Source organism: Oncorhynchus nerka, linkage group LG15, assembly GCF_034236695.1.
Source record: "Oncorhynchus nerka isolate Pitt River linkage group LG15, Oner_Uvic_2.0, whole genome shotgun sequence".
NCBI lineage: Eukaryota > Metazoa > Chordata > Actinopteri > Salmoniformes > Salmonidae > Oncorhynchus > Oncorhynchus nerka.
The window spans coordinates 104,258,598-104,268,908 of NC_088410.1; the positions used below are offsets into that span (position 1 = coordinate 104,258,598).

The window sequence follows — 10,311 nt, forward strand, 5'->3', positions numbered from 1 at the left end:
GAGAATTATATAATAAAGTTATAACTCTCAATTTCCGTCAAAGAACCATCACCACTACAGGTACTATTCAACAGCCCAACCATTGATGTAGTGGTAAAAAGATAGATGGGTAAATATTGATTGGCGTTAGCGGTGAATAAAGTAACGTTCCCTACATTTACAGAGAAAACAGCATTAATCCTCCAATAAACCACTGAGATCCACCCAACTTATTAAAGACCCCCCAACCAACCACCCTATTAAAGACCCTCCAACCAACCAACTTATTAAAGACCCTCCAACCAACCACCTTATTAAAGACCCCTCCAACCAACCACCTTAATGAAGACCCTCCAACCAACCACCTTATTAAAGACCCTCAACCCCCCCCAACCAACCACCCTATTAAAGACCCTCCAACCAACCACCTTATTAAAGACCCTCCAACCAACCACCTTATTAAAGACCCTCCAACCAACCACCTTATTAAAGACCCTCCAACCAACCACCTTATTAAAGACCCTCCAACCAACCACCTTATTAAAGACCCTCCGACCAACCACCTTATTAAAGACCCTCCAACCAACCACCTTATTAAAGACCCTCCAACCAACCACCTTATTAAAGACCCTCCAACCAACCACTTTATTAAAGACCCTCCAACCAACCACTTTATTAAAGACCCTCCAACCAACCACCATATTAAAACCCCTCCAACCAACCAGCTTATTAAAGACCCTCCAACCCCCTCCAACCAACCACCTTATTAAAGACCCTCCAACCCCCTCCAACCAACCACTTTATTAAAGACCCTCCAACCAACCACTTTATTAAAGACCCTCCAACCAACCACTTTATTAAAGACCCTCCAACCAACCACCTTATTAAAGACCCTCCAACCAACCACCTTATTAAAGACCCTCCAACCAACCACCTTAATGAAGACCCTCCAACCAACCACCTTATTAAAGACCCTCCAACCAACCACCTTATTAAAGACCCCCCAACCAACCACCTTATTAAAGACCCTCCAACCAACCACCTTATTAAAGACCCTCCAACCAACCACCTTATTAAAGACCCTCCAACCAACCACCTTATTAAAGACCCTCCAACCAACCACCTTATTAAAGACCCTCAACCCCCCCCAACCAACCACCTTATTAAAGACCCTCCAACCAACCACCTTATTAAAGACCCTCCAACCAACCACCTTATTAAAGACTCTCCAACCAACCACCTTAATGAAGACCCTCCAACCAACCACCTTATTAAAACCCCTCCAACCAACCACCTTATTAAAACCCCTCCAACCAACCACCTTATTAAAGACTCTCCAACCAACCACCTTATTAAAGACCCCCTCCAACCAACCACCTTATTAAAGACCCTCCAACCAACCACCTTATTAAAGACCCTCCAACCAACCACCTTATTAAAGACCCTCCAACCAACCACCTTATTAAAGACCCTCCAACCAACCACCTTATTAAAACCCCTCCAACCAACCACCTTATTAAAGACCCTCCAACCAACCACCTTAATGAAGACCCTCCAACCAACCACCTTATTAAAGACCCTCCAACCAACCACCTTATTAAAGACCCTCCAACCAACCACCTTATTAAAGACCCTCCAACCAACCACCTTATTAAAGACCCTCCAACCAACCACCTTATTAAAGACCCTCCAACCAACCACCTTATTAAAGACCCCTCCAACCAACCACCTTATTAAAACCCCTCCAACCAACCACCTTATTAAAGACACTACAACAACAGCAGTTCTTAAAAAGTCAACTTGTATTGTGCAGACGATAAATAGTGCTTACAAAGGTGCTTTAGACCACGTGTTAAACTCATTCCACGGGTGGCTGTGTCTCTGAAGGTTCTCTCTCCACCCTTGTACTTGATTGATGCATTAAGGTCACTATTTAGGTCTTAATTGAAAGGAAAAAACAAAAACATGCAGACACTCGGCCCAACGTGGAATGAGCTTAATACCCCTGCTTTAGACAGACATGGTTACCAACAACATTATTAACACTGTCAGCCCATAGAGAGAGATGCCTGGGTGCTGGAGGGGAGACTAGCGTTTAGGGTCGCAAAATCCTGTCACTTTCCCAAAATCCCCAGGTTTTCCAGAAATCCTGGTTAGAGATTCCTGGAATCAGGAGAGAATAAATTAAGCATAAAATCCTGAAACCCTCCAACTGGAATTTTCTGGAATTTTGCAGCCTTTAACTAGTGTTTCTGAAGAGGAGAGGAAAGGGTTCGTTGGTCACATGCACCACATCCTTTGTCTGCCATCGTTCTTTCAGCTTTCAAATAGTCTGTTATAAAATAAGGAATAAGGTGCCATTTGGGACGCATTCCAATGTGTCTCCTCCGTCCTCTAACATGGAGAAACAAGGTGTTGAGGAAAATGTTCAGATGGTCCTATGAAGGAGATGTGTTGTTTCCTCTGAGCAGGTTGGAGGAGGAACCAGCCTGATCGCTGCCTTCACCATTCTGTCTCACTGCACTTATCCGTCTAGTCTTTATCCAATAGGTGTTTGGAATACATCGGAAAATGACTGATCCAATCAGATTCCTCTCAGAAACAGTGATTGGTTGAAGGTGATGCAATCGCTGATAAGTACGTTTTGAATACTGCCTCTCGTCACAGACATAGGCTCAAACTGAGGAGGAATGTGAGATTGGTGCGTGAAGTGAAATAGAATGGTGAATGCAGCGATCAGGCTGGTTCCTCCAGGTTGGAGGCTCCTCGTAGTTCCTCCTGTGGCTGATCCAAGGATCCACTATGAAACCAGACCCCAAGCACTCACAGTCAACGTTATTTATTTCAGTTTATTCCACAGCGGCAGTCTCAGGGATGTACTCTTTCATCCTTTAGCCTTCTTCGTAGGTTTCTTTTTAACCTTCACCACACCAAGAGAAATTCTGAGAAACATTTGTTGCATGGCAATAGTTTTCTGATTCTTTTAGACTGCTGGTATGGAGTGAAAAGAGAAACAACTCTAACAACTAACAAGTGCTGTCATCTTTTTCATTCATCTTTTTCTCATTGGTTGACATCTAGGAGAAAGCGACCAGAGACGTTTTGATAGCTCCTTTTAAGAGAATATCAGTCTGATGTCTCCTGTGATCTTTCCTGGGCACCAGCTCTAGAGACATAGCCTCCATGGTGACACACAGAGAGACAGACAGCCTCCAAGTTGGCACAAAGACAGACAGATATCTGTAGGTCGAACATCCGGGAACTAGCCCACATATCAAGACAGGACAGTCTGGGGCCGTGGGTAGGAGCCTGGGAACACTGTCATATGGTCTTCACTGATAATTGGACCACCCAGCTTCTGCAGAAGAAACCACCACTACACTACGGCCGATGGAACCTAGAAACAGGAGAGAGAAGAGAGAGAGAGAGAGAGGAAAGAGGAAAGAGAGAGAGAGAGAAGAGGAGAAGAAAGAGAGGGCAGTCAGTGTTAGATGAACTGATTCATTCCCAGAAATACATCATCAGACACCTATTAATAACTGAACGGAATGAAGGTGATCTATTAATAACTGAACTGACTGAAGGTGATCTATTAATAACTGAACGGAATGAAGGTGATCTATTAATAACAGAACTGACTGAAGGTGATCTATTAATAACTGAACTGACTGAAGGTGATCTATTAATAACTGAATGGACGGAAGGTGATCTATTAATAACTGAATGGACGGAAGGTGATCTATTAATAACTGAACTGACTGAAGGTGATCTATTAATAACTGAACGGAATGAAGGTGATCTATTAATAACTGAACGGAATGAAGGTGATCTATTAATAACTGAAACTGACTGAAGGTGATCTATTAATAACTGAACTGACTGAAGGTGATCTATTAATAACTGAATGGACGGAAGGTGATCTATTAATAACTGAACGGAATGAAGGTGATCTATTAATAACTGAACTGACTGAAGGTGATCTATTAATAACTGAACGGAATGAAGGTGATCTATTAATAACTGAACTGACTGAAGGTGATCTATTAATAACTGAACTGACTGAAGGTGATCTATTAATAACTGAACGGAATGAAGTTGATCTATTAATAACTGAACTGACTGAAGGTGATCTATTAATAACAGAACTGACTGAAGGTGATCTATTAATAACTGAACTGACTGAAGGTGATCTATTAATAACTGAATGGACGGAAGGTGATCTATTAATAACTGAATGGACGGAAGGTGATCTATTAATAACTGAACTGACTGAAGGTGATCTATTAATAACTGAACGGAATGAAGGTGATCTATTAATAACTGAACGGAATGAAGGTGATCTATTAATAACTGAAACTGACTGAAGGTGATCTATTAATAACTGAACTGACTGAAGGTGATCTATTAATAACTGAATGGACGGAAGGTGATCTATTAATAACTGAACGGAATGAAGGTGATCTATTAATAACTGAACTGACTGAAGGTGATCTATTAATAACTGAACTGACTGAAGGTGATCTATTAATAACTGAACGGAATGAAGGTGATCTATTAATAACTGAACGGAATGAAGGTGATCTATTAATAACTGAACGGAATGAAGGTGATCTATTAATAACTGAATGGACGGAAGGTGATCTATTAATAACTGAATGGACGGAAGGTGATCTATTAATAACTGAACTGATGGAAGGTGATCTATTAATAACTGAACTGACTGAAGGTGATCTATTAATAACTGAACTGACTGAAGGTGATCTATTAATAACTGAATGGACGGAAGGTGATCTATTAATAACTGAACTGATGGAAGGTGATCTATTAATAACTGAACTGACTGAAGGTGATCTATTAATAACTGAACTGACTGAAGGTGATCTATTAATAACTGAATGGACTGAAGGTGCTCTATTAATAACTGAATGGTCTGAAGGTGATCTATTAATAACTGAATGGTCTGAAGGTGATCTATTAATAACTGAACTGACTGAAGGTGCTCTGTCCTCAGTGCTGGACAGAAACTGAATAGAATAGTTAGGTAATGGTCATCTGCGGAGAAGCAATCCAGGATTTTGTAACTGTGTCAGATAGACAGGGGGTATAGCGACAGCAGGGGAGGGGAGTGGAGAGCTCAGACTAAACTCCCTCTGTAGAGGAGGGGAGCAGGCCAGACCCTGAACAGTCTAGGATAGTAAAACCAAAAGCACACACACACACAAAACCACCCTCACATACCTTGTCAGGTGCTTGCTGGAATTGTGAACCTCCATCTCGTTACTCTTGAACTCATTCAGCTCCTTCCTTATTGCTGCCTGGGGAACACATCAACAACAACCATGTCAACAACAACAGGTGGGAGAGGTAAAAACAGGAGCTCAGCTGTTTATGTGTGTCTGTGCGAGTCGAGCTGACCTTGTCTGAAGCAGACAGCCTGGTCCAGGGTTTATCTGCCCTGCGGTCGTAGTCCTGAGCCTTGGCCACCTCAACATAGTCACTGAAACGAATCAGTATCTTCCTGTCCCTTAACTCATCTACTGTAGGACGCTGGTTCAACTTCCTGTTGAGTCTCTGTTTGATCTCCCTCCTCTCCTCCTGCTCTGACTGGTCATTCCTCTCTGGAGATGAAACAGGAAGAACAACAGGTCAGAAACACAGTGCAGGAGGAGAGAGATGGAGGGAGGAGAGAGATGTGGAAGAGAGATGAAGGGAGGACAGAGATGGAGGAGAGAGATGAAGGAGGGAGAGAAATTGAGAAGAGAGATGGAGGGAGGAGAGAGATGGAGAGAGTACAGAGATGGAGAGATGGAGGAGAGAGATGGAGATATGGAGGAGAGAGATGGAGAAATGGAGGGAGGAGAGAGATGGACGAGATAGATGGAGGGAGGAGATAGATGGAGGAGATAGATGGAGGAAGATGGAGGAGACAGATGGAGAAGAGATGGAGGAGACAGATGGAGAAGAGATGGAGGAGACAGATGGAGAAGAGATGGAGGAGACAGATGGAGAAGAGATGGAGGAGACAGATGGAGAAGAGATGGAGGATACAGATGGAGAAGAGATGGAGACAGATGGAGAGGAGATGGAGGAGACAGATGGAGAGGAGATGGAGGATACAGATGGAGAAGAGATGGAGACAGATGGAGAAGAGATGGAGGAGAGATGGAGAAGAGATGGAGAAGAGATGGAGGATACAGATGGAGAAGAGATGGAGGAGAGATGGAGGGAGGAGAGAGCTGTAGAGATGGAGGAGAGTGATGGAGAAGAGAGAGAGATGGAGAAGAGAGAGAGATGGAAAAGAGAGATGGAGAAGAGAAGGAGAGAGGAGAGAGAGAGAGAAGGAGAGAGGAGAGAGGAGAGAGAGGTGGAGGGAGGAGAGAGCTGTAGAGATGGAGGAGAGCGATGGAGAAGAGAGAGAGATGGAGAAGAGAGATGGAAAGAGGTGGTGGAGAGAGAGAGAAGAGAAGGAGAGAGGAGAGAGAGGTGGAGGGAGGAGAGAGGGGAGAGAGGTGGAGGGAGGAGAGAGAGGTGGAGAGAGGGGAGTAGGATAGTCTACATTGACCCGTGCATTCCATCTTGTTGTCATGATCACAGTGCTATCACAGTGCTATCCGTTTTGTCACCAAAGCCCCATATACTACCCACCATTGCGACCTGTACGCTCTCGTTGGCTGGCCCTCGCTTCATACTCGTCGCCAAACCCACTGGCTCCATGTCATCTACAAGACCCTGCTAGGTAAAGTCCCCCCTTATCTCAGCTCGCTGGTCACCATAGCATCTCCCACCTGTAGTACACGCTCCAGCAGGTATATCTCTCTAGTCACCCCCAAAACCAATTCTTTCTTTGGCCGCCTCTCCTTCCAGTTCTCTGCTGCCAATGACTGGAACAAACTACAAAATCTCTTAAATTGGAAACACTTATCTCCCTCACTAGCTTTAAGCACCAACTGTCAGAGCATCTTACAGATTACTGCACCTGTACATAGCCCACCTATAATTTAGCCCAAACAACTACCTCTTTCCCAACTGTATTTAATTTATTTATTTATTTTGCTCCTTTGCACCCCATTATTTTTATTTCTACTTTGCACATTCTTCCATTGCAAAACTACCATTCCAGTGTTCTACTTGCTATATTGTATTTACTTTGCCACCATGGCCTTTTTTGCCTTTACCTCCCTTCTCACCTAATTTGCTCACATTGTATATAGACTTGTTTTTTTTACTGTATTATTGACTGTATGTTTGTTTTACTCCATGTGTAACTCTGTGTCGTTGTATGTGTCGAACTGCTTTGCTTTATCTTGGCCAGGTCGCAGTTGTAAATGAGAACTTGTTCTCAACTAGCCTACCTGGTTAAATAAAGGTGAAATAAAAAAATAAATAAAAAATGATGATGTAGTTATGATCATCCACACTGTCTGATCGCTGACATTGATCTGAGACTGGACCCTGACATTGATCTGACAACTGATTCCCCTAACCCGAACTACGCTAGGCCAATTGTACCCCGCTTCACGGTCGCGGCCGGCTGCAACACAGGCCGGGATCGAACCCGGGTCTTTAGTGACGCCTCAAGCACTGCGATGCAGTGCCTTATCGGGAGGCCCTAACAAAGTTGTTTTAAATTGTTTAATTTTTTTTTTAAAGAAACAAATGGAGTATAAACTGTAGTGTCGTAGTTCCATGCAACATGTATTCATCACCATGGCAATACATTCAACACTGAAGTAATTTAGACATTTAGTCATGTTGCGTTGAAGCCCACCCGGCTCATCTGGAGAGTCGATACAGACAGTGGGACAGTTTCACTTATTAAAACTGATAATAAACTATGATCCCTTTATAAAGGATCCTCTCGTTTTAATCGATTATAAACTATGTATCATGATCCAATACTCACGTTTGAGGATGTTCCGACTCTCCAGCTCCTCTACCGCGGGTCTCTGGCTCAGCCGCCTGCGGAAAAACACTAGAATCACGTTCTGAACCATGATGTTGTTGTCTGTTCCCCCCCGGTCCTCACAGTCTCTGACAGACTGACAGTCTCTACTAGCAGCAGCAGAGGTCAAAGATGTCTGAGTCGGCGTGCAGAACCGCTCCAGGATCTACACTTCCTAGTTACCATCTGGAGTCTAGAAACACTCTTCTGTGACTGAACCGAGAGTGCCTCCACATCGGGGTAGAATGCAAGGCGCGTTTTATCACGTTTCAAACACAAAGTCACGATTGCAGAATATTTGTCCAGTTTTAGAGCGTTCTTTTCCCTTCAATAAATATTTCCCAAGTGCAAGATAAAACAGTAAGGATAGTTTGAGCGCGACTGGAAAGTAAAAAGGATAAATGTGTCTGATCCTGTCCAGGTAGATGAAGGACTGAGCTCAGTTAGTGTCTGTAGCAGAATGCGGGGTGTCCTGCTCGGTTCTCTCCTCTAACTATTCTGTCTGGCTACTGACGCTGTGCTGTCCGATGTAGTGGAGTAAAGTGCTTAGGCAAAAATACTTTAAAGTACTACTTAAGTCGTTTTTTTTGTCTGTACTTTACTATTTTTATAACTTTTACTTTACATTTCTAAAGAAAATAATGTACGTTTAACTCCATACTGTTTTCCTGACACCCAAAAGTACTCATTACGTTTTGAATGCTGAGCAGAAAATACAAATTGGCCAATTCATGCATTTATCAAGAGAACATTCCTGGTCATCCCTACTACCTAATCTGGCAGATTCATTAAACACAACTCCTTTGTTTGTAAATTATGTCTAAGTGTTGGAGTCCTGTCCCTGGTTCTGTCCCTGTTCTGGTCCTGGTCCTGTCCCTGGTTCTGTCCCTCTTCTGGTCCTGTCCCTGTTTCTGTCCCTCTTCAGGTTCTGTCCCTCTTCAGGTTCTGTCCCTCTTCAGGTCCTGTCCCTGGTCCTGTCCCTCTTCTGGTCCTGTCCCTCTTCAGGTCCTGTCCCTGGTCCTGTCCCTCTTCTGGTCCTGTCCCTCTTCAGGTCCTGTCCCTCTTCAGGTCCTGTCCCTGGTTCTGTCCCTCTTCTGGTCCTGTCCCTCTTCAGGTCCTGTCCCTGGTTCTGTCCCTCTTCTGGTCCTGTCCCTGTTTCTGTCCCTCTTCTGGTCCTGTCCCTGGTTCTGTCCCTCTTCTGGTCCTGTCCCTGGTTCTGTCCCTCTTCAGGTCCTATCCCTGGTTCTGTCCCTCTTCAGGTCCTGTCCCTGGTTCTGTCCCTCTTCAGGTCCTGTTCTGGTCTGGTCTGGTCCTGTCCTGTTCAGGTCCTGTCCCTGGTTCTGTCCCTCTTCTGGTCCTGTCCAGGTCCTGTCCCTCTTCAGGTCCTGTCCCTGGTTCTGTCCATCTTCAGGTCCTGTCCCTCTTCTGGTTCTGTCCCTCTTCAGGTCCTGTTCTGGTCCTGTCCTATTCAGGTCCTGTCCCTGGTTCTGTCCCTCTTCTGGTCCTGGTCAGGTCTTGTCCTGTCCACGTCCTGTCCCTGGTTCTGTCCCTCTTCAGGTCCTGTCCCTGGTTCTGTCCCTCTTCAGGTCCTGTCCCTGGTTGTGTCCCTCTTCAGGTCCTGTCCCTGGTTCTGTCCCTCTTCAGGTCCTGTCCCTGGTTCTGTCCATCTTCAGGTCCTGTCCCTGATTCTGTCCATCTTCAGGTCCTGTCCCTGGTTTTGTCCATCTTCAGGTCCTGTCCCTGGTTCTGTCCCTCTTCTGGTCCTGTCCCTGGTCCTGTCCCTCTTCTGGTCCGGACCCTCTTCTGGTTCTGTTCTGTCCTATCCCTGTTCCCTATGGGCCCTGGTCAAAAGTAGTGCGCTTTAAAGGTTACCATTTGGGATGCAAGTCCAGTCTATATAAAGCCCAGCATATGTCCCAGCCCAGCCCTGGCAGAGAGAGGTGGAGCAGAACACCTGGGTTACAGAACTGAAATAGAACAGCTATTCTGAGGGCTCAGCTGTGACTAAGGCACTGCACGGTAGGGACCACTGAGACGTGTGTTTATGTGTGTGGGAGTGTGGACAGGATGTGTGTTTATGTGTGTGGGAGTGTGGACAGTAGGGACCACTGAGATGTCTACACACAACAAGGGTACCATGTGCTGAATAGGACAACATGGTCTAACAAGAATATAAATCTTACTGGGACAACATTTCTACGCCCTAATTTTCCTTCGCCTTCCATCCCCAGACTCAGCTTAGGTCAGTCTTCTGTATGCGACTCTGCAGGCCATCCCGTACCCCCGACCCTCGTGCCTTGAACCTTGCGCGCTTTCAGTGGATACAGCTGGAGAACTGCAAGGCAATCCCATTGTGTGCCACTCGGTAGCCATGACCAATATGACCAATA

General features: G+C 44.9%; 1 protein-coding gene across 1 annotated transcript; it reads right to left on the reverse strand.

Annotated features, from left to right (window-relative positions):
* Positions 1–1,763: 1,763 nt before the first annotated feature.
* Positions 1,764–8,583, reverse strand: LOC115123367 (phosphatase and actin regulator 3-like). The gene is made up of 4 exons (XM_029652703.2): positions 7,883–8,583; positions 5,395–5,597; positions 5,218–5,294; positions 1,764–3,376 (listed from the first exon to the last, which is right to left on the reverse strand). The coding sequence occupies exons 1-4, from the start codon at positions 7,971–7,973 to the stop codon at positions 3,361–3,363; spliced, it is 387 nt and encodes a 128-aa protein (XP_029508563.2). The 5' UTR covers positions 7,974–8,583; the 3' UTR covers positions 1,764–3,360.
* Between the last annotated feature and the right edge of the window lie 1,728 nt (positions 8,584–10,311).

What these genes read in the sequence shown, in the direction of transcription:
- LOC115123367 (XM_029652703.2), bottom strand. Translation starts at nt 7,973, where the DNA reads ATGGTTCAGAACGTGATTCTAGTGTTTTTCCGCAGGCGGCTGAGCCAG. An exon ending in GAGTCGGAACATCCTCAAAC is followed by an intron (nt 5,598 to 7,882) that starts GTGAGTATTGGA and finishes TTTCATCTCCAG; the next exon opens with AGAGGAATGACCAGTCAGAG. An exon ending in GGCTGTCTGCTTCAGACAAG is followed by an intron (nt 5,295 to 5,394) that starts GTCAGCTCGACT and finishes TGTGTTCCCCAG; the next exon opens with GCAGCAATAAGGAAGGAGCT.